The 24,967-nt window shown below is 39.2% G+C and overlaps 1 protein-coding gene across 4 annotated transcripts in view; it reads right to left on the reverse strand.

Annotated features, from left to right (window-relative positions):
* Positions 1-5,842: 5,842 nt before the first annotated feature.
* Positions 5,843-24,967, reverse strand: part of EPRS1 (glutamyl-prolyl-tRNA synthetase 1) — a 49,283-nt gene continuing 30,158 nt past the window's right edge. For all 4 annotated transcript variants that reach the window (XM_019639640.1, XM_019639639.1, XM_019639638.1 and 1 more), the window contains 15 exons: positions 24,193-24,552; positions 22,177-22,410; positions 20,880-21,142; positions 18,912-18,963; positions 18,234-18,443; positions 17,776-17,848; positions 16,372-16,451; positions 16,047-16,148; positions 15,234-15,389; positions 14,570-14,767; positions 13,909-14,082; positions 12,675-12,835; positions 10,644-10,722; positions 6,303-6,367; positions 5,843-6,206 (listed from right to left, as the gene is read on the reverse strand). In XM_019639640.1, the coding sequence (XP_019495185.1) occupies positions 6,056-6,206; positions 6,303-6,367; positions 10,644-10,722; positions 12,675-12,835; positions 13,909-14,082; positions 14,570-14,767; positions 15,234-15,389; positions 16,047-16,148; positions 16,372-16,451; positions 17,776-17,848; positions 18,234-18,443; positions 18,912-18,963; positions 20,880-21,142; positions 22,177-22,410; positions 24,193-24,552 (2,358 nt within the window). In that variant the 3' untranslated portion in view covers positions 5,843-6,055. The remainder of the gene's footprint in view (positions 6,207-6,302; positions 6,368-10,643; positions 10,723-12,674; positions 12,836-13,908; positions 14,083-14,569; positions 14,768-15,233; positions 15,390-16,046; positions 16,149-16,371; positions 16,452-17,775; positions 17,849-18,233; positions 18,444-18,911; positions 18,964-20,879; positions 21,143-22,176; positions 22,411-24,192; positions 24,553-24,967) is intronic.

Genomic DNA, 24,967 nt, shown 5'->3' on the forward strand with positions numbered 1-24,967 from the left:
CATTTCTTCTTGAAACAGAAGACAATAGAAATTGGGTTAATGTCAGTCTATGTCATCCATCTAACCCGAATATTTACTCCTTATTTTAAGCTTATTTAAGTGAAGGGAAGCATATCAAAATGTATGTTTTAGTAAAAGTGATAAAGACATAACTCCTGACGTAAAAGTTAAAAGCTAAGTAGCTATCCTCAAATTACTTGGAGGGTTTAAACATCTAAAATCTCTGATGGAAAAATTCAGCAATAACTAAAGCTACCAAAATAAGCATGTTAACAGAGAACATGGATCTTGAAGCATTAGGTATAGGCGTATAGTGCCTAATCGCTATACTTAGTTACTTAAAGTTGAATACTGTATAGCATCAAATACTCCAAAAGCACATCGATACTCAGGAATTAGGACAGTAGAAGCCCATATAGTCCGAGTGAAATACTTGCCTCCAGCCTCTTGTTAGCTTAGCATGGACAAAACACTGGAAAGCTCTGCTTCTCAAACAAGAGCTGAACTCAGATCTATCCAATAATAATTGAATCGATAAAAATAGAACTATGGTTGTCTACCCACATTCATGTTGGTCCCAGTTTTGCCTAAATTGCTTTTGTTACATGCAGGTAAGTGTATGTCAAGAGTCAAGACCAAGTTAGAACAAAAAACATAATGGTGAGCTTAGTCATGCAGACACTGCCATGGTCCATACTAAGCATTTGCTTGCCGTCAGCTTTCTTACCTGAAATTTATACTTAGCCATAAACATATATGCTTATTTTACATGAAATATGTGGATTTTATGATAGGGAATCCCAAGCAGTAGTTTTTACATGCTGACTGATGTAAACGAGGCATAGGGTCTCACATTAACCATTGTCTTTTAAAAAAAGATGAGGCCCTGATTCCTTAAATCAAATAAAGATACAGACTCTAGTTTCTTGCCTGTTCCCTTTCATACTTAACACATACTCTAAGTGCTCTCATCACATACATTTTGCCAATAGGAAAGTTTAGGCAGAGACAGGTGAAAAGGCTGGACCCAGCTGACATAATTTACAGTAGGAGCAAAGACAGGAGGAATAAGATAAAAAAAATGCAGACGTAGGCTCCCCAAGCGAGGTAGGTATATAATGCCCCTACTAGCGAGAGAAAACTGATTAGCACTAAATAAGGAAAATCCTGAAATTTCTTAACATCTAAATGAGCCATTAAAATTCAACGATACTGGATTAATCACATCATTCAAAGCCTTGCATTGTGATTTTTAGAAAAGCAGTAATCACTCTTTACCAAGTACCTGTTAAGGGCTAAACACGTAGGATCTCATTTCGTCCTTCCTACCTCCACATGACAGGTGGGCACACTGGCTAGGGAAGTAACTCGACCCCTGTCCTGTGGCTGATTTGAACATGGTCTGTTCATGCAATAGGACTCCTTAAAAAGCAATAGAAAGTTCTCTTCTGCCAGAAGCTTTCAATATATTTTTTAAAAGAATTCCTCTTTTGGCAATTAAAAAAAAAAAAACATCGTTCCATCTAATGATTTATCTTGTTCATTTATTGTCTTGGACTTATTGTTCTCTTCCAAGATTTAAAATTCCATCTTCTAACAGATGACCCAGTAAGTGTGGGAATCACTCCTAGGCACCCCCTAGTCACACGTAAATAGTTCTCTTTTTTCTCAAATAGGACAGACATATACAGCAAATACATATAAATATTTCCATCCAAAAGAGAACTAAGTTTACTATTTGCTAGAATCATCTTTTTCTCCCCCCCCCCTTCATTTTATTTAACATTCCTTGAATATATGCCTAAGAGTTTATCAGCCTCGCCAACTGTTCAGCAATTTGCTTGACGTGAGCCGGTTAGTCTAGTCTTTTTTCAACACATTTTATAGGGACACTAAAATATTATTTTTAATTCAAACAGAGCCATGCCACATTTGGGTAAACAAAAGTAACTAATTAAAGGAGACTGCTTTCAATGCCACATCCACTTTCTCACGTTGCTCCCTCCATGGCTCTGGGTGGTGCTTTTGCTCCCTCTCTGCGTGTCTGAACACTTTTTCATTCCCCGTGAGTAAACATTAAAGACCCTCAAGATGAAAGTGATCTGCTGCCACCCAGCTAACAAGGAACTTCGGACTGGGGGTGATTCTTGAGAAAGACCTTTTGGGAAGTCATGGGGACAACAGGCCCACCAAATAAATCGGGCCTGTCTTGACAGCACCCTCAGAGCCCCTTTCCCCCACCCCCCACCCCCCAGCAGGAGTCTGAGCAAATTGACTGCCGGTCTGCAGAGCTATTTACCTGTTTCAGGGTCTCCCGGGGGCTTGTGTGCTGGGCAGTAGCAGCAGTCCAGGATGACATAGCTGAGAAGGTTGAACAACAGCCCAATAATTCCAGCACTGAGAACCAGCAGTGGCTGCTCTGTTTTCTGGGGGCTAATATACCTTTTGATGGCTTCCACCAGGATGCTGAACATCAAGGCCATGGCAAAAATGGAGTTGCCAAAGGCTCCCACCACGTCTGCCCGAAGAAAGCCGTACGTGCTCGTCCTGTGCTGCCTGATATGGCTGGCTCTCAGGCCAAACAAGCCTATGATCATGGAGAGGACGTGGGACAGCACGGCGAAAGCGTCGGAGGCCAAGGACAGGGAGTTGCCTATGTGGGCGATCGCCAGCTCCATCATGAACAGGAGGGTGCTCACGGCACTCATGAAGATCAACCGGAAGGTCCTTCCGGAGTATCGGCCCATGGCGCTCGGCGCTCCGGCCGTCCTCGCTCGCTGGGGAAGGCTGAGCTCTTGAGGGGAGTAGCTACAGATTTAGTGATTACAACTCCTGGAAAACTCTCCTCTTCAGCCTTTCAGGCTTGTCATATTTGGAAATCACCTTTTATAGGCTGCTATAAAACCATAAAACAGTTTAAAGGGCAATTAAAGGAGCGATGTCATGTGAGCTGGGACTTGTGGAAATGGTAAACACGGGCTTCAGATACGGACATGAGGGATTTCTTCTGTCTGTTTGTGTTTAGTACAAAACTCAAGAGTCTCTGCAACCGAATCGCGCAGTGAGCGGCTCATTTGAGCTTTGGCTGTTGCAGCTTCCACGCTCCGTTTGTGCAGTAACTGCTCTGGGAGACAAGTCATCTGACAAAGACCTTCATATCCTGTCTACCTGGGGTGTAAAATTTTGAGTGCTGTTCACTGCAGGGTACAGGGAATGTTCTGGATCTGAGCTGCAGGAAGTGAAAGCCAAAGATGAAGCGACCCTGGTTTTTCTACGGCCTTGCCCACCAAGCTGGAATAAACAGGCACCCCACTGCCAAATGTTCTCAAAAGGGAGACAGGAAAAACATTCCTCACACTCGGGAAAGATAAAACACCTTTAAAAGGGGAGGAGCTAGAGACATAGCCCCAGTTAGTTTCAGGAAGAAAGCCAAATTACAGTGACTTAACTGATACAAGGAAATTTTGGTTTTAATCTTATCGGTCCCTCATAACCCTTAAAGGTTTACTAGTTCCCGAATAACTAAAAGAATAGCGGCCTCTATTGTTTTCAGTAGCCTGCCTACAGTCAATCCTTTAAAGAAATAGACTGAAATGATCAAACCCAATGTTTTCTGAATTTAAAGTCATATGACTATGATAGTTAATTTTATGTGTCAATTTGACAGGGCCACCAGGTGCAAAGACACTTGGTCAAACATTATTCGGAGGGGCTTCTGGGAGGGTTTTGGAGATTACATTTGAATCTGTAGACTGAATAAAGCAGGTGGCACTCCCTCATATGGGTGGGCCTCATCCCATCAGTTGAAGGCCTGGAGAACCTCCGGGTTCTCCTGCTGCCTTCCAGCTGGGACCATGGCTTTTTCCTGTCTTCAGGCTTCAACAGAAACCTCTGCTCTTCCTGGGTCTCCAGTGTGTGTCTGGGCCGTCAGGCTGAAACTCTACCATTGGCTCTTGAGTCTCCAATGCTTGCTGACTCGCCCTGAGTATCTTGGGGCTTCTCAGCCTCCAAGTTGTGTGGGCCAATTCTTTATAATAAATCTCTATTGACACATACAACCTACTGATTTGTTTTACCTGGAGAACCCTAAATACACTGAATTTGATTAAATCCCGACAACTTAGATATAGCCCTAATAATTTCATTAGCATCTCATGAATACTCTCCAGTTAATATTCTAACAGTTAGACTTCTAATACAACCACAATGTATCAAGTTGCACTGAGTATCTCATTCATCCAATCACGCAACAAATATTTGCTGAGTTCCTACATGTCAAACACAGTGCTAGGCTCTGGGGAAACAGCAGTGACAAAAAACCTGCCTTTATGAAACTTACATTGCAGTGGGGGTGGGGGGAGGACAGATAACTAACAAAATAAGTCATAGAGTGTACTGACTGTCAGATGATAAGAATGGAGACAGAGGCAGCAGGGATGAGGGACAAAGTGTTGGCATAGGGGTGGAGCTATAGTTTTAAAGAAAGTCATCAGGAAAGGATTTACTGAGATGTTCTTTGAGTAAAAGACCTGAAGGAGATAAGAAACTCACTCATTCGATGTGTATTTCTTAATCACAATATTTGGTTTTGGTGACATAAAATATATTTTGAAATATCCCTATTACATGAGACTTGATAAAATCTTTTTATAGTGTTTCAGTACTAATAATGCTCCAAACTCTTAAACCTTCCAGTAGAGCTGAACAAATACATTGGTTTAACATCACGTACTGAGCCATAACAATTGTTTGCAGGCCTGGTGGTGTGGCAGAGTAGTGTTGATTTAATTTTCTAGGTATCATCTCCAGTACAGGCGAGTTCTCAGCGTGCTATTGGCGGGGATGGTGCCAAGATATCTCAGTGAGGGTCACGAGGCAGTGGCATCCTACTAATAAACCTGTCCTGTTTGTTCACACCGCTCTGTCTCCTTGGCCACTTGATCATTTGATTTTGCATCTAAAATAGAACTACTTCACGGAGATGAGGCCAAGAAGGGGAAAACTCATGTTTGTTTTTACTCATTCCTGTCTGCTCTGGCACGTCACACAGAACAGACAAGCAATAAATGGCTGTTTTCTAGACATAGTAAAAGTGACAAGCAAAGGGCCAAAGATATTTTTGAAAATAACGGGGGAGAGGCAAGCTGCCTCCCCAAACTTCTGATGCGACTGACAAGCCCCGAACACCACAGCTGTAAGATAGATGACGAAGATTAATAACTAGAATCAAATGTAAGGTGATATGCACAGACTCCCCAGTCCAAATGCGTTCTCTTCGTTGTTTTCTGGAGCATTCGGCTGCTCATCTCAAGACTCAGAGCCTCTCCACCAGAAGCCAAACGATCTGCTGTTAACGTCCAATTCCAGTAAACGTACCTGACCTACGTGTTCTCTTTTTGCTGCAATGAACACCAGGCACACGTTCACTTTTGTGCCTGTCAGTCATGTACCGTTAATGGTTGTCGTCTGCAAGTAAAATAGTGATTTCTTACAGGTATTGCCTGGATTCAGCTTTATGCACCCTCTTGAAAAGCACCACCACTTTTAAGGTGTTTGAGAAATCTTTTGATCTTTTAGCTGAGTCTTAATTTAAGAAAAAAGCCAACTTATCGCATGTAGATTTGGGTGAAGGGTTCCTTCCTTAACAAAGTTCCTTACTGTAGAGTTCCTTTAAATAGTGAGTCCCAGTAAAGCAGCCAGCTCCAAGCTTTTCCGTGATTAGTTCTACTCACCCGCAGCTTCAGGCAATTCCTACAAAGAGCAATTATTTTCATCTCTTCGCATGAATTTCCTTGTAGTACATAATTCAGGTATTTCAGAAACAAATGAATACATAAAACAGTTTTAGTTCATGATATTTATTACTGGGGTAGATTACAGAAAAGTCTTTTTTCCACTGTTAATTTCGGCATAAGAATAGGTGTTTGTCTCATGTGACTTCCTTTTAGAACTTGTATTTTTTTAAAAATCATAAAACTGTGTCTACCTGGGAAGAGTATTAGTATTTTTTTTTTTAAAGTGAGGAGACCTGGAGATGGGGGTGCAGTTCTGTCCCTTAGTAACTACGACCAAACAAAGTGTAGTATTTGGCAGGGTTCTGGCCGCAGACGCACCTGGCCCCAGGCGGCAGCTCGCACAGTGGCTTGAAGGGGATGCAAAGGCTTTTGGCTCCCATGGATGGAGAGCCAGGTTCAAGATCTTGATCCCTGAAATCAAAAGCAAGAATTCCATTCAATATGCTGCACATTTCTATTCTTTTCCACTTCCATACCTCACACATTGTATCGGTTCATTATATTTACCTGGCAGTGGTCTTCTTGATCCAGTCTTCACAGTCAATTTCCCCACAGAATGGAATCTGAGCAATCTAGTAAGAAAAGGCATTTATAACTCCTTCTATGCCACAGAAGGAACATTTGAGTTCTCTATTAGATTTACAAGTATAAACGACAGGTCTCCCAGCCTTTTTCAGGCCATGGTACCCTTGCAAACCTGCTAGAAACATTGCTCAGAAATGCAAGAGATAAAACATCAGGACACAACACAGACATCTTTGCAATACACTTACATGTCCCAATAAAGGGGCTACAACAGAGTGCCTGAGAGAAGGAACCAAGGGTGAGGAGACATGGGTGCGGGCTGCAGATGTCCGCCCCCACACCCATTTCACATCCGGACCACGGCCTGCTCTACCAAAATGGTTACCAAGAAAATGGGGGTAGATAACATATTGTGAACTGATTTTTAAAGTGTTGTTAACAAGGACAACTAACCACCAGGTAAACTTCACCTTATACCTTACTGTTTTTAACATGTTATAGGTTAAGTGAGCCATTTTTAAAGTCCAAGGGTATTTGAAAAGTCAAAAATCATTTTGTATTGGGAAAACACCACCTTTCAAAATTTTTCTTGTATATGTAGAGCATACAGAATACTGGGCAGAATCAAGAGACCGGGAATTTCACCCTAATTTCAAAATTCAATGACTATTTGAAAATCTCTAGCCCTGAATTTTCTTTTGTAAAATATGGATGGTGGACTAGACAAGAACTAAGATTTCCCAGTTATGAATCCTAAAATGTTCCTATCTACTTTAAAATGAGATCTGTCTGCAATCACATTTATGTAACAATGCTTTAAAAAACTCCTGGAGCTCAGTGTTAGTAGTGGGGGGGTCTAAGGTGTGGATAAGCTCCCCACATTAGAAATGCTTCCTCCTCAGCCTCTGATCGTCGACTGCTCCAGCCACACACCCCAGGTCCCTCCCACAAGCTATTCCTGCGCTTGGGACTTGGTTCATCAGGTTTCCACAGGCTTTTCTAACAATAATGTGAAAGTCAGTACAGATTAATAAATTATAAAAGAAACTGAGTAATTCTTCAGGTGATGAACATTACTGCAACGTGAGGATGCGTTAGTTACCTACGTCTCTTACGTTCATTCAGGAAAATATGTTAGCCTAACTGTTATTTTGGTAATCTCCCTTAGGATAAAAAAGAGGTGATAAATTTGTAGGCAAATCCTGGGGGAAAGGAATGAGTGAGGGAAAGGAAAGTGAAATGGATGGTAGTAATATTTTGAAATATTTTAATACAGAAATTGTGCAATGCAAAGTGAAGCAAAAACAAACCTAGAGATATAAGAGCTGAAATCATGCAAAGTTACTTCCCTGTATTGAATCTTGGTAAATCATTAGCATTTACACAAACAAAAAACATGATAAAAAGTGTACATTCATAAAAGTATTGTTTAAAATTCATTACAAAAGACAGAATGGGGGGAAAACTTTAATCACTGTCTTTCTGCAATGATAAAAATATTAAGACTTAATTTCAAAGAATGTCTGGGTAATAAGTTGGTTTCTTAGAAAATTTTACTTTTATTAACTCACAATCCTTACAGCTGTATTTTTTTATAATGTTAAATTTTTTACAGTAAATAGTCTTATTTTTTTTCCTCTAAGAGAAACTTACTAAGCCTTGAGACGGTATTTCTAAAATAGCCATTTAAAAAAATTTAAAATGGTGTAGCATGTGAAAAAAATTCAACTAAGATATTATTAAATGTATTTTGACTCATAAATGGTAATTTTGTAAAAAAAAATCCATGTTTTAATTCTTTCTAGCTTCAAAATAACTTTAAATATGACCTGAAATTTCTATTTATGCATATAGTTTATTAATATGAAAGGACAGTACACACTTTAGGCTATTTATTCAACATGGAAGGTTCTTACCTTTTTATTTTTTATAATTTCTATTATCTATGTTTTAAAAAGATACAATCTTTTGCATTCTGCAGAACATGTTAATGGCAAAAAATATCAGTACTCAAAGAACATAGTGATCAACAGATTCGTATGTATGTCAACAGTAACAATATATATTATATATAAATAACTTAGTATATTTTTTCATTTCATTAAGACCATACCCTTGGGAAAATTTACTGAAATCAAGTCCTATACATTATATATAAATATTTTTTCATTTATATCAACAGGGAAGACTAGAAAAATCAAACTTTCACCTACATTCAAGTTCCAAAGATCCTTTCTAACTTTTCCCCTCTCAGTAAATACAATTTTATTTACAGTAGGCTCAGAGGTTGCTTGATGGTCAGTCAACACATCTAAGCTGACCAACCTAAGGTGAGATGGTGATGCAACTGACTACTGAATACAAGAAACAAAAGTTGCTTTGGTCTCTATGTGCTTTGGACATACAACTAAAATACTGTATTCTACTTCAGAATAGACGTTGAAAGCCCCCAAGTAGCGTATCTAGTATTAGAATTAAAGATATGGTTCCATTAACATCTGCTGAGATTCATTTCTTTGAAAGCAATGGATTAACTGATATTTACTCTATTGATTTATTAACTCTTATGTAATGTCTTCATAGACTGTACTGCAAAAGTGACTACCATATTTCTATAATACAGGGAATTTTAAAATTCAATTAATGGAACAAAAATAAAATCATCGTAAATAAATTATAGTGAAAGCAAAAACATGTGCTGCATCAGAGGGCTGTCCATCCTCTCGTCTTCTCTTAGAAGTGTATAGTTTGAGTCAAGTGACAAATTAGAGAAACCAGAAAGGTGGAAGACTACACAGGCAAGAAACCAAGAATAACAGAAGGCTAAATACTGAAGAATTATGGATTTGAAGGGCAGTTTGAGACCATCTATTGTGTATGTACTCACTTTACAAGTTAGTAAACAGGAAGCCAGAGAGATTTACATTTACTCAGCTCAGGCAATAAGAGACGTATTAAGAGGTAGTAATGATCATAACCAATTAAAACTTTGCCATAATATTCACAGCATGAATTAAAAAAAGAAAACGGTACAAAGAAAAGCAAAGTGCACTAAACCAATCAGAAGAGAGATCTAAATTCTGGTACCAGGTCTGCTTCTGTATAGCTAGGGGTAATTCATTTAGGCCCTGCCCATGTTTTTCTCATTTATAATGTGGAGACACCGGACTAGTTGTATAATCAAACATGTATATCAGAATACTAAAGTTTGTAAGTGATTTCATTCCAGAAATTGTAGTTTTGCAAATCAGGACTTCTTTATGAGAATTTAAAGTTTTGGTTAGGAACATTTGCAATATATACCACACATAAAGCTGATAAAGTCTTGGGCCGGCCGAGTGGCATGATGGTTAAGAACTGGCTTGGGACGCCAGAGGGCCCCGGTTCGGATCCCATATATGAGGGCCAGTGACACTGCCCTACACAGCTACGATGCTGAACAACAGCTCGACCAGGAGCTGGGCTGCCCGTGAGTCGCCGGTGTCGGCGTAGGCTGCAGCCCCTGTGGCAGTGGGTTGCCATGGGCTACCGTGTGTAGCCAGCAGCCAGCGTGAGCGGCCAGCAGCCGCAGTGAGCGGCCGTCTAGACTGATCTGCCTCGCCCGGGAAGAGCGCAATGATGGTGCCAACTTGGGCCAGTGAAGCAACGTCCTCCACAACTAGACTGAAGAACAAAACGACAGCAACTTGTCTGTTCCCCTTCCCCCAATTCCCCAATAAAAATCTTAAAAAAAAAAAAAAAAGCTGATAAAGTCTTAAAGAGCCATTAACTATGTAATTAGAAAAATGTACGTTTTAAGTTTTAAGGAACCAGAAGTACCCACTTATTCTGAAAAAAAGGCTTAGATGTAAGCAATACTCTCCCCTTATTACTCAGAAAGTTCAATCAATTAATACCTGAGGAAATATATGGTCAGAGTTGAAAGCAATGGACTTTTAACCTTATACTAGGAATCTACGCGCTATATTTCTAAAGCTAGACCAAGGCTTGCTTTAGGAACTTACACAAAGCTGAAAAAACAAAAGAAAAATTTTTCAGTAATGAAAACATTAGGGGTCACACAGACCGAATGTTGTTTAGCCAGCATGTCAAGCATGAGAAAAAGCTTTTCTATAATTAGTTCACAGTGTTATCCAAAAATGATATAATGCTGTAACGCTTTCGGAAAGCCAGTGGAGAAGAGTATACAATGCTGAGCAATATATACTTGTTTTGTGTGACTGGCCTTGAAAAAGGTTATTAACATCATGCTAAAGTTCAGTGGGCCTTGAAATACCATTGACTGAAATATTTTTATATCCAAACTTTTCAGAAGTTTCTTACCTTCCCAGAATCTAGCTCCTTCTGAAAGTCTTCCATTGAATTAGCCACAACCATGTGGGTTTTGAGGTCTTTAGAGGCCCTATCAAAAAATAATTTGAAAAGAATACATAATTTTTCTTATTAATATGACAAAGTTTTTTAAAAAAATTAGCGTAATTTAATGAAAGACCAATAACCTGGAAGTGAGATGAGCTCAATTTGAACAAGTAATACTTACTTTCATTATTGCCATTAAGTCTCTGTTGACCAATATTCTATTATATTACTGGCTATACCACTTACTACTTATGAGAGTCTGGGTTATTTTTTAAACCTCTCTAGTCCTAATTTTCTAAGTTTTTATGAAAGTGGAAAAATACTGAAATAAGTCTAACTGTATCATACAGGACTGCCATAGAATCAAATACCAAGGCATGAAAATGTTTTGATAAGGAAAATCACATAAATATATATTATCAAGCTATTTTCACATACTACATGATTCTTTTGTAAGGACCTCAGATTTTAGCAATGAAAATTAAGTATTATTCCACATTCCAAGTCATATATTACATGAGGGTCACTCATGGGTGTAACCAAGGAAGAGAAAGGATATTTTTCTTTTCTGGGTCTCAGAGCTAAGACCATGGGAACTCTGCCAGCGACTGCTAGGTAGCTGTCTACCAAATCTTCTTCTGCTTCTTCCAACATTTTTGTAGTGAGATGGGCCCACATCACTAAGTTATAGCCAATGAGATCCAGGGAAAGGAATGTGCCCCTTTCCAGGCTTAGGCCTTCAGTTGCAAAAAAATGCACCTTCATGCAACTTATATTAACAAACTTACTGAATAAAAACGTCAACAAAAAACTTCTTTTTAGCCTCTACTGCAGTGGTTTTCCAACCAGGGGTGTGCATCGCATCAGACACAGAGCACTGTTAACACTAGATGACCAGAACGTATCTTAAAACTAATAAATCAGAATGTCAACAAGGAGTGAGGCTCGGGTATATTCCTGTTGCCAAGCTTCCAGGTGACTGAAGAGTTCCTGGAAAAGGACCACTGCACCAAGTGCACCATTTGAATGGCGGCAATAAGGACAGGCAGCTTCCATATCTTTCACCTCTAACAATATTACGTTCTGAATTCAGATGGACTTCAAATGCATTATTGATTTCTAGGCCAAATAAATCCTTGAAGTAACCCCTCAAGAGACTTATTATCACTCCCATTTCAGGGCAAGCAAGCCAAGAGAAGCAAAATCACTTGCCTAAAAACACATACGCGAGCACCAAAGCCAAGGTTCATGTCAGTTTACTCTGAAATGCAAGATAATAATTGAGGCCTTGCCTGAGTTAGGCACAAGGTATTAGAAGATAAATGAATAAATAAGAGGCAGGCACGACCCCCCCCCCCCCAGGCTGAGCCTCTATCTCCAGTGGCAGTGGGCCTTCCTCTCTGCTTCAGGTGGTAGGAAAGACAATAAGGTGCACATGCCATGGGTCTTCTAGTGCCTCTGCCTTGGGGTCTGTGATTCTGAACGACCCCTCTCCATAGGTCAGGTCAGCCCTGAGCCCCTGCCCCTCACCCTCACCCCCTAATAGGAGGACCTTAGCTTTGGCTACACCTTATAATCACTTGAGCTTTTAACACTGTAGTTGCCAGGCCCGCTCTAGACCAATTAAATTAACATCACTGGGGAGGGCCCAGGCACTGGTTATTTTTTAAAAAGCTTCTCAGGTACTGCGGATGTGTATCCAGCAGATGAGGCATAAATGCCTTATTTCCTCAGATTTATGTCATAAAAGCCTGGATCTAATATTAACCCAAATTAGTCCATGGGACAGTCTATTGCTGCAAACCTAGTAGGGAACACAAAGTACTTAAAAGAATAATCGTGATACAAGTCAAAAACACAAAGAGAAGGTAAATTAAGAACCATGGGAGTTCAAAGGAAAAGATGACTTTCAGATGGGCAGAATTTCTTGGTAAGCTCTCAGAGGTCCAGGGGGATTTGACGATGAAGACATACAAGCCATTTGAAGGAACTAACCTTGTGAAAAGGTTAACATGGATATCTTCCAAAATAGCTTGAAGTTTAGTCTCAGCCTCATTTTCAGCAACTGTCAGTTTTTCTCCAGTATCTCTTCTGACAGCTACAAACTGACAGCTCTTCATATCACGTGGCCCAACTTCAACTCTAATTGGAACTCCCTAAAAAACAAAACAGGCAGTTTAGATGATACATGCATGTCTCCAGCTGAACATACAGACTTATTTCATGGCCTTATCAACTATAAATCATAAAAATCCAAAAAACGAAGTTCTAACACAAATGATAAAAACAGGTAAAATACCTGAGATATTATAGAAACCTACTCCCAAAAAGAAAGCATAAACCTTAAAAAAAAAAAAAAATGCACTGCCCAAGTGGTTCTGAGCTAAGAAAGAGCTTATGGACAAACATGATGGCAGGCATATAGATCAGAGTTCCTAATTTTTCTCACGTAACATAGAAAATTACATTTGTATGGCCTGCGGGGGTAAACAGAGAAGACTTCTTGAAGCTAAAGCCACCCCAAGCCACTGAGCAGTCCCTTGGCACTTCCTGGACTCGTTTGTGGCACAACAGTTTACAACCCATAATTTTGAACCAGAACCGTGTGCTATGAAGGACACCAGTGGGACAGCTCACAAAACCTGAACAGGTTCTAGAATAGCTGGTAGTAACGTATCAGTGTTAACATCCTGATTTTGCTGGCTGGACTGTGATGTAAGTAAGAGAATGTGTTTGTAGAGTGATGGGGCATCAGGCTAGCATCTTACTTTCAAATAGCTCCGGCAGGAAATATTAATTGTACTATCCAGCAATATAACTACTGTTCGTCAGCACAAAGAGAAGGTGAATTAGGGTCCATGTACTACTATTCTGATAGTCTGTTTGAACAACTTATTTATTATATGAATTCCTGGTATAAATATTTTAGTCAAACAACCGTATGAGGTTTATTAATCATAAACAAGTTCTTCAAGATCAGTTTTATTCTAAAATAAAAATAAGCTTCCACAAAAATGATTTTAAATTTAGAAAATACATAAACTTCTGATATCGCTATTACAAAGCGCTGAAATGTGTCTGCTCATCACTTAGTTTCAGTGAAGAAGAACTCAACAACTATCAAAATAGAGAAAAGTAATGAAGAAGCCTTGCATTTTATAAAAGTATATATAGAATAAAGAAAATCTAAATACAAATTGGGAGTAAAAGATGCAACCGAAGAACTTACCTTGAGCTCCCAATGATTGAACTTCCAACCTGGAGAATAGTTATCTCGCAAATCAACTCTAACTCGAATATTAACACCGAGTAACCGCCTGTGATAATCACTGCATTTTGCAATCAGAGCATCTCTGTCTTCTTCAGAAAGTGCATTTGTAATGCCACAAGGAATAACCACCACCTAGAATCAGCAGAGTATCACACATTTATACAAAGAAACAGCACACAGAAGTAAGGAAGTCACGTTACTACATAATGTCCAGGAGTCATAACCTGCTGGTAACTATAAATCTTAACACAAATCAACTTGTGTGATTTCTAATTTACACAGAATGTCTACCAATTAGCTGCACTGCTTGTCCATGCTAAAAGCATTTCCACCTGACCTATGTCACATTTAACCTATTACAAATCACTTCAAACAATGATTTTTAGTTCTAAAAGAGTTTTGTATAAAGTAGCTAAAAAAACTGAGATTACAAAATTAAGAGCACTAATACTATACACAGTTACACAATGTACTATGTAGTTCTAGACTGTAAATAGGTTGTTTCTGTACCAGCGAAATCTACCTGAATGATATTCAGAATATCACTCTTTGAAATTTCCATTAGTAAACATGGTGTGTATTTGATAAAAGGAATGACAAACAGAAATGGCTTCCTCACCTGAACACAGGCTACACGGGGTGGTAAGACTAAGCCCATGTTGTCCCCATGAACCATTGTCATAACACCAATAGTTCGAGTTGTCAGCCCCCAGGAGTTCTGATAGGCAAATTGCTTCTCTCCTGGTGTCTTTGGATCTTCAAAAATGATTTCAAACATTTTGGAAAAATTCTGCCCTAAATGATGTGATGTTCCTCCCTAAAATAAAGAGAGAGATATGAGCTTTAATTTTTTTTTTTTTTTTTTTTTTAGCTGAGCCATCCAGCTACCTGTTGGCAGCTCAGCAGCTGCTCAGCTTGGGCCGGGACTCGAACCACTGTTCCTCAGAGCTCAAACCCTTGAGCGAGCTCTTAACCAACTGAGCCACTCGGCCGGCCCTTGAGCTTTAATTTTAATAACTTGTTATGCCTTCGAAAATAAGATCATTACACGTGTTCAAATGACACTAGCCCTATTTTATCTTCTCTGGTTTTTTACCTTAAATATGTTTTTAAAGCATAACTGATATAACAAAGAGGCATAAATGCTTTAAATTAGAATACGGTCTAGAAAGTACATGAACTACTGTTTTTGAAGAGCCTACTTCTCTGATGACAAGCAATACGCTGCAGCTGCCCAAGGGCTGTGCTTAGTCGCCTATGACGCCCACGCAGCAGCCTGATACCTGGATGGCTCTTCCACTAGCAGATATGAACGCCTCCACTGTGGTGGTATAGTCTCCGCCTGCAAATTTCTCCTTCTCAGTCTTTCTTCCTTTCACAACAGGAATTGCCAGGAGGTCTTCATATACCTGAGCATATAAGTCAAGTATCTGCAAGACCTGTAACAACATTTTAAATGTAAAAGTGCTCAAATTTATGGTCTATTTATTTAGTATAGATCTATAAAACTGTACTATTTAAAGCTAACTGTGGTAGGAAAAGCTTTTATATTACTGAAAGGTTAAAGCAGCCAGTCTGAATTTATTAAGGAAGACATTCCAACACAGCAGTGTGAAAAGAAGCTGAGTAACTTTTAAAAATGTACATAAATTTAGAATGTAAGAGAAAATTCATTCATTTGAAAGATATACAATGACCAGGGTAAAAGTCTCCTGAAGAATAATTAATTTCACCCATGGGATTATAATTGCTTCTATACACTTAAGTTCAAAAATATTTTCCTCTGAAAATTTAAAAAACTAGCACATTTTCTAATAAAATTTCAATAAGCAGTTTCTTAAGTCCATGTACATTTGAATTCACTTGTTTTGTCTTTTAACATGTGATATATAAATTTTAGGTAACAGAATAATTTATACCAGGACATTCTTTTAATGTTATTTGAGATCAGATCAAATTTCATTTTATAGTTATTAAGTGACTGCCAATAAATAGTTAATACTGCATGACTGACAGCTGAAGAAAGAAAAAAAGCACAGCGTGGACAAAGAAATAGAACATAATATGGAACGTATTGAGGAAGACACTTTTTATACCTCTTCTGCTGCTTCTTCAAATGTAGCAAATGCACTGTGCCCCTCCTGCCAAAGGAACTCACGGGTACGCAGGAACGGCTGAGGGTGCTTGAACTCCCAGCGCTGGAAGAGGCAAGAAGACAATTTGGTCATTATGGTGAGCTTTCAATTTTTATTAACAATTGTATGGTAATCAGAAATCATAACTGAGATCCAAAGTCCTCAAAAAAGCTTCCACACTCCCAATCCTTTGACTATACAAATAAGAAAAAACAAAACGGGCTTTTGTAACAACAAAAAAAAGCAGCAGAACAATGAAAGAACGTGAGAAGGGGCGTGTACCCACCACCACGTTGCACCACTGGTTGAGTCTGATGGGCAGGTCTCTGTGTGACTGTACCCACTTCGCATATGAAGGGTACATGACTGAAAGACAGGAAAATACAGGCAGAGTTAGTCACGGAAGGTTTTATCTCACCTGGAGGCTGCTAAGAGCTAGATCGGCAACATAATCAATAGGAACTAGAATGTTGTGTTTGCGTAAACGTGTCTCCAGTGTTTGTAATGGTCAGTGAATGGTATTATTATGAATTTCACAAAGCGGATTAGCCAAGGAAATAAACCTATCCAAAGGTGACCATATTTTATGTTCTTCACAATGCGATTTACATTTGACATTTAATTTGACTGCTTTTTTAGTTGTTTTGTTTCTAAAAACACTAAGTGAAGATCTTCTAGCATATATCACGTTAACTTCTTTGCATTCATTACCCTGTTCAATTCTCACATTCAATCACAAAGTAGATTACAATTTCAATATTAAAGATGTGAAAACTGAGCTTACAGATGTTAAATAGCTTGCTAAATTCAGCACGGTTACATATGAGAACCAGAATTTAAGTTAAATCTAGCTGATGTATCTACCCAGGGTATGAAAACTCTTGCCCTGAACTGCTAATTTAAATGAAGGTGCCTATCTTATCATGGCCTACTACAGATTATCTAGAATTAGTAAAACAAAAAAACTTTGCCAATCTGGTATATGACATAAAGCTGGTGTCATATTTCAATAATGCATCATTATGTATTATACATGAGTACCACTATAAGCATCAAAGAGCAAATAATCCTTAACTAAAGACAGATAATCACTTTGAAAGACACTGACAAGACCAAATTTTCAAGTGGCACTTGCATTTACTATGTGTAATTTTAGGAAAGTCACTTAACCTTTCAGAGACCTTTTTTAACCTGCAAAATGGAGGTAACAATAGCTGCCTCAGCCTCCTCACTACACTGTTATAACAACAGAAGATGTAAATGAAATCACTTACTAACCTATAAAAACCCTACACAAATGTGAGTGTAATGGTATTAAAATGACTAATACAACTTTAAGTAAAAAGGACATAAAACTATGTTTGCAATTTTATAATCAATTCCAAAAACAAAAATTATTCCAAGAATAAAATTCCTGAAAAGTTCTGAAAAATTATAGCATAAAATAAAAAATGATGAAGTATTTAAAAAAAACAAAAAACCTCTATCCTAATGATAAAGAGCTGTCATGAATATTGTACAGAGAATAAAATTCTATACCACTTCAGTTTGCATTCATCTTTATCAACATTCATTAAACTCTTTATATCAACAGGATTATAAATGTCACAAAACGAAAGCCAAGACAGCTCTAGCAGCTGTTGCTAATATCTCAGTGTGCTGTCTCCTGCGCTCCAAGGCCCATCCTCACCTGTTTCACTCGTAGGACGGATGGCAATGGGCTCTGCCAACTCTGTTTTGCCAGATCTTGTAACCCAAGCAACCTAGGAGGATAAAATCATTTTTCATACATTTCAAAAACAGTACTTAGAGAAACAACACAAATGCTGGCAAATCGCTAATTGAATTTTTGCTATATCAATTAAGATAATTAAAATAATTGCTGCTGTTCACTGTGAGAAAAGGTAGATACTTAACAGTCCTTATACATGTTTAGAGAGAAAAGAGAAAGCCAGTTATAATCATTAAATGTAACAAACAGAATCATAACTTACTGTGAAGGTAGAAATATTTTTTAAATGGTTTTATGTTTCTCTAAACTGGCTGTTATAACTTGCCTTTTCAATTACTATTCAAGTGTTAATTGAAAGTATACTTTTGAGTTTATGAGAAAAAAACTGCAAAAATAAATATAGCAGGCTAACTTACCTCAGGGGCAAAGTCAGCAATATGAGTCTTCTCTTTCTCTAGTGCACCTTGAGACACAAACATGGGAAAATAGCAGTTTTCAACACCCAGTTTCTTGATCTCAGCATCGAAAAAGTCCTTGATGGAGTCCCAAATGAAGTACGCCCAAGGACGAAGGACATAGCAGCCACTTACATCATAGTATTCAATCATTTCTGACTTTGTGATGACCTTTTTTTAAAAGAAAAACAGTCTTTAAAGCCTCAATTGAATCAGGATTCTAGTGCGAGTGCCAAGAGTATGATAACCCAGCTTCAAATCCAGAGGCTTCCACTGTCAGTACACCCTCTTTCTGTGCGTGTAAAATGGACCTTTCTACACTGAGGAACCCAGGGCCCTAACTCTTAGGACTTGAATTCCAATCTTGCTTCTGCTGTTACTATCTTTGTGATTTTGGACTAATCCCTTTAGCTCACCATTTAAAAAAAAAAAAATCAAACAATGACTATCTCAAAGGGCTACTTCTTGATTCACTGATCTATGTGACCAAGCTTTGAAAATTGTGACACGTTCAATGTCTATACTAAATATTATTAAAGGCATTATACATTATTACTTTGTGTCTGGACTTCAGAAACTAAATATATTAAGCCGCCTTTGAGAAACTTAAAACATAAAAATCAACTAATGCATACTCACTTGAGAATACCAATCGGCAAGATTTTCTTCTTTTTTTGCCTCAAGACCCAACCTGCAGATATGAAAAATAAAATATAAATCCCTTCATTCGGCAACTGCTTTTAGGTTGAACGGGAATAAACCTCTGAAGTTCAAATCAGATTAGTTTTTCTTCAGTATGAGCTATTTCTATATTTACATTCTTCTTTATTCATTCCCAAGATAATGTTTTTAACCTAGAAAACAGTTCAGTCATCTCTTAAAACGTAGTGGAACCATCCACAAATACTGGGAAAGCCAAGGCTAACAAAAATTATGATTTTAATGCAGATATCCACTTTACAAAGTTCTTTATAGGGCAATGTATTTGTAATAAAGATAGAGCCTATTCACGTAGTATCCTCTCACTGAAAAATAAGAATCTTTTGCCAACCTTAATCCAGGCAAAATTATAATTAGTAGGCTCAGTGTCTCACTGAAAGTAACATGTAAAAAAGGATGAAAACAATGGCTCTGTGTGCTACATGTGTGCATATATAGGTATACATAGCCTTACATATTCTACAAGTTTTTCTTTTAACTGCAGTAAATAAAAGTTGCAGAGGTATATGCTTCCAAAATAAATCAGATCTGCAATGAAAGCTATTCCAGATAATCCTTTCCTTGAAATACCTACAACTGTTCAGGGAACTGTGGTCTTAGGGTCTACCCATGAGTTATGCTCTATTTCGAGTTTACAAAAGAGGCTTTATCGATGTACTTACAGTTCAATTCTGTTATTTCACTTTGACACATCTCAACAGAACACCTGTGTGAAACCTGGCCCTTTCACAAGCAGTCAGAAGGTAAAAAGATGAGAAGTTCTAGTCTCTCTACTACTATTATGTACATTTGATCACTGCGTTCAATAGGCAAGGAAAAGAAGCGCTGTCTTCTCCTGCTTATGGAGATAACTGTGTGTGTGATGTGAGCGATGCGAGGCAGAATTTGAAATTCAGTTCACTCTACTCTGGGGAAGAGATTATAGACAGGATGGGAAGAAATCCAAACACCATCTATTGCACTGTTTTGTCTTTAAGCCAGCTTTGTTTTATATTTAACCAAACCAGTTTTAAAATCCTACTAAGAATGAAATTTGCATTTAATCCTCACCGAAGATTTCCATTAGAAAAATCTGTTTGTAAGGTGCAGAACAATGCGTGTACAGTTAGGCCACCAACTGTGTTAAATAGGAGACAAAAGGGCCCGAACCGTCCTGGTGGCAGGACTGGGGAGATGGGAAACAAGCATAGGGCTGAGATTCCACTGAGCTGTTTATACTCTGAGATTCTTGAACCAAGCAAGTGAATGTGTTACCTATTTAAATAAATACATGGAAAATTAACAAAAGCTACCTGCTGACACTGTACCTTTAGCATTCTCTGACTTTATGTGATAGTCCAATTGACCAAAATTTGTTTAAAAAAAAAAAAATGTGGGGCCGGCCGAGTGGCGCGATGGTTAAGAGCTGGCTTGGGACACCAGAGGGCCCCAGTTTGGATCCCACATATGAGGGCCAGTGACACTGCCCTCTACAGCTAAGATGCTGAACAACAGCTCAACCTGGAGCTGGGCTGCCCGTGAGTCACCGGCGACGGCGTAGGCTGCAGCCCCTGCTGCAGTGGGTTGCCATGGGCTACCGTGTGTAGCCAGCAGCCAGCATGAGCGGCCAGCAGCCAGCGTGAGCGGCCGTCCAGAAGCCAGCGACTGATCTGTCTTGCCCGGGAAGAGCACAATGATGGTGCCAACTTGGGCCAGTGAAGCAACGTCCTCCACAACTAGACTGAAGAACAAAAGGACAGCAACTTATCTGTTCCCCTTCCCCCGATTCCCTAGCACTGTTTCCCTCCCCCAATTCCCCAATAAAATCTTAAAAAAAAAAAAAAATGTGAGCATTGAATTCATTCGAAGCATTGCTTCACTTCAAAGGACCTCTCCGTGTTTCGTTACCTGGTCTGCTTCTTGGGCCCTTGTCCTTCTCCTGCTCCACCGGGCGACAGCCCACTGCCTTGGCTTTTAGAGGCGTCTTTCTTTTGGCCATCACTTTGTTTCTGAGGCTTATTCTGCTTTTCAGATTTATTTTCTTTTTCTTTCTTTTTCTTATCTTTGTCCTCGGCCCCGGTGGCAGAGACAGGCTTATATTCCACTCCTGTGAGGGACTTGTACTGTGCTTTCAGCTGAAGGAGTCCTTTTACAGCTGTGTCTACCTGATCCTTTAGTTTCACAAAAGAGGGAAAAGAGGAGATGATGATATTTCATTCAAATCGCTGCCTAAGCACCAATGTCCAAAGCTTTCTAAGCAGAGTTGAAAACATAATTAAAGGCAGAGGGGTATGAGGTAGGGTAGGGGTGGAGAATGTTACATACACCAACTACTGAAAATAAACAGAAGAATATACAGGGACAGAACTGTGCAAAAGAGTGACTGAAAAATACAACTATAACTGCACGGTCCAAACAGTAGTCCCTAGCTACAATACATGTGTTATTTACACTTAAATTAAAGAAAATTGAAAATTTACTTTCTCAGTCATAACAGCCACATTTCAAGTGCTCAGAAGCCACATGTGGCTAGTGGCAACAGCGATGCACAGAACTGTTATAGAATATTTCCATCTTGCAAAAAGTTCTTTTAGAAAGCACCAGTATGTAATATGTATTCTATTGTCATTTAAGGGCCATTAAATTGCATAAGTTGAACACTTCACAAATATAAAGATGGCAGTTAATCAAGTTTTTAAACTTCAAAACCTATAAGGACTTACTGTTTTCCACTAATGAATTTGTAACAAAAGATGTTATTCATATGAAGATAATACAATTTGCACAAACTACACTGTGGCTCACAATAAAACTTGCCTTTGGAGACTGAAAGAGCTTTAGGACAATGAGTCAAACAAAGAGTACGCACCAAGGGCCGAGGACGAGCCAGGCACTGCGCGGGTCTAGAGCCCTATCCTCAAGGATCTAGCAAACTAGAGAGAAACGGACAATTTAACAAGCAACTGAAATCTAGTTGTTTAAGTATTGTGGCAAAGAAAAGCAATGCCATATAAGAAAGTCCAATCAAATCTAGTTGGGGTGGTGAAAGGATCAACAAAGGCTTCTCTAAGGCAAGATAAGAGTTGAGAACTAAAAATATATGAGTACAAGTTAGCCAGAGTTGGTGGGACAGAAAGTGTTCCAGGCAAAGAAAATAGCCTGTAATGGAAAAACCAAAAACACACAAACCAAATGCCACACCAACCTTAGAGGCCTTTTCAGCTTTCAGTTTTCGAACAACTTCTCCTTGAGACGCTACTTTGTCAAAAAGCACTTTGGCTTCTGATGTTTCTGGACCACACGTCTCAGAGCTTCTGGCTGGACTTGAATCTGAACTTTGAGATAAAGGGGGCTGACCAGGAACGTACTCCTTCCCAGTTTTTTCTTTATATTGAGCTTTCAGAGAAAGTAAGTGCTCTACAGCTTCATTTACTTTAGCCTGAGATAAAAGAGAAAAAAAGACACATATTTAATACCGTCTGAAATTTCTGAAAATAACCATTCCTGTAAATAACCACCATGGAGAAACCCAAGCACAAAGGAGTTAAATCATCCGCTTAAAATAACAGATTAAAGCTAAAGAAAAGTTAAAGATACAAATCATATCATAATCCTATACACAAGTTATAAAACTAAACATAAATACACATATACATATAATATTGTAATTTTCCTCTTACACATGTAAACAGACAAATAAATAAAATATCCAAGCAGACTGCCTGTTTCCAAGCCCTGGGTCTGTAGGTAGAGTCAGAATGTACAAAATCAGAGTCAAGATCAGCTTTGCCTAGAGAACACCTTATTTTCTTCAGCTTACTAAACAGACACTAAAGACAACACTGAAAAAACACATAGTTTGGGCCCAATGAAAGAATAGCTACATAACTCTTTTTTAAAATTTACAATGGAAGAGAAGGTATGTTGAGGTTTTAATTAGATACTCACCAATATGTCATCCCCTGCTACTTCAACATAATCACTGAGAAAGAATGAAACAGCCCAGCTGAGACCCTTGTGCCTCTAGCAGAGAAGGCCGGCAACGCAGGCAGCGGAAAGCTGCACGCCTGACCTGAATGGCGGTACTATCTAACCACAAACCAATCAACAGGCCACCGGGGACATCAATCAAACGCAAAAAGTACCTCCAAATCGGGCAGCCAAGTTTCACCTGCACATGGTAGCAGTGCTCCACAGAACTAAGAGCAACCCAACCGAAGCGGGGCAACTACTCTGGGGGCAACTACTCTGGGGTCAAAGGGAAGCAGGAACCGTCAGGATACCCTCAAAGAGCTGGCCTCTGCAAGACAGCAAATCCCTTTTCCCTGTGCAGCTACCTTATGACACAACGCCTGGCTGCCTCCTGACTTAGTCTGTCACAGCAGGCACCACCCAGAGGGAGTACGGGCTGTCTGAGGTGTACTCCTGACCTGTCTCGTGTTTACATCGTCCTTAAAATTAAGAGCATTTTCAGAGCAAAATCTACTTGGTTCTAAGAAAAAGGACACAGTTAATCAGACATACAAGAATAAAAAAAAAGAAACTTCAATCAGCTAAAAACAAGAAAATGGGGAGAAAATTAAGGGACTTTCCTGCAAACATTTCTACAAAAAGAGGCCTACTTTTGAAAGAAGTTCCATTTTACCCTATACGCAGGTATTCACTAGAGGTCAAAGTCAGGTGGCACACATTTCACACAGAAAAAAACAAACAAACAAACAACCTTTGTTTGGCAAGACTACAACTTGAAATATTATAAAGGACAAAATTAAGATGGGCAAACCACTTCATTACTGAGTGAGACACACATTCTAAAAATAGAGTAAAAATAGAATAAAACTCTAAAAATAGAGGATCTCTGTCCACAGAGAGGGACGGTGAACCACTGTGCCGGGCTTGATGAATTTTTTCCTCCTTCCCTGCCACTTATAGCCACAAACATTTCACGAAGCAATGTCTACACATCCCAGTCACACGTTACAGGATTCTTGTCAGGACGCACGTTTCCTCCCAGCCCCCTTCCCCACCCACTAGGTGGTGAGCGGAATCTTGTTAGTATCCCTGGCCTTGGCACACAGCCATAGCAGGAATCAGTGAATGCCGACTGCTGTGTCAACACATTCCAGTAGACAGTCTACAAACAGCATGTCAAGGTGAGTCTGCCCAGCAGCTGGAATTCGCAGGCTTTCTCAGTGTGGTCTCGCCGGTCCAGTGTACTCACCTTAGAGGCTTTTTCAGCTTTCAGTTTTCGAACCACCTCCCCTTGCGCAGCAATCTCATCGTACAGAGATGTCCTCTCCGGGGCACCTGCTGCGGGTTTAGAAGAAACAGTCTGGCTTGCTCCAGCAGCAGGATTTCCAGGTTTATAGTCCTGGCCCGTTTTCTCCTTATACTCAGCTTTCAAAACTAACAGCTGTTTCACAGCTGCATCTACATCTTCTTTTGCGGCTTTCTTGGCTTTTAATTCACGAACCACATCCCCCTGAGCAGCCACTCTGTTGTAAAGGACCAAGGAATCCGCAGAAGTAGTGCAAGTATTAGTCACAGGTGGCGCTGGTCTGTCCTTACTAGGAGTAGTAGTCTATGAAGGCAGAAAACCAAAGGTAAAAATAGTTAATGTTACATGTCTTTCCACAAAATTGTATCAACCTGGTTGTTTTATGTTTTAAGTTAAAACAAAACTTTAAAATCAGAGACCACGCAGTTTTTAATCTGTGTAAATTAAAAGCTCAAGTCATGACATTCCCACAGTAAATACGTCCAAACTCATCTCTCCTAGTAAACTTGTGAGCTTCTGTCTTCCCCAGCTCAGACTATTTACCATTTATTTACCTGGTCAATGAAATACAACTCTAAGTTACTGTCTTACTGATTCTAGTTCCTGGGCTCATGTCCTACTTTACACCCTCCATGCTCTACCTTCTGGCTTCCTGACCTTGTAACACCTCTAATCCTATGTCCAACCCACTCTCCAAACTGTCTTCTTCATAGCTACC

The sequence above is a fragment of the Hipposideros armiger genome, unplaced genomic scaffold, assembly GCF_001890085.2.
Source record: "Hipposideros armiger isolate ML-2016 unplaced genomic scaffold, ASM189008v1 scaffold_45, whole genome shotgun sequence".
Lineage (NCBI taxonomy): Eukaryota > Metazoa > Chordata > Mammalia > Chiroptera > Hipposideridae > Hipposideros > Hipposideros armiger.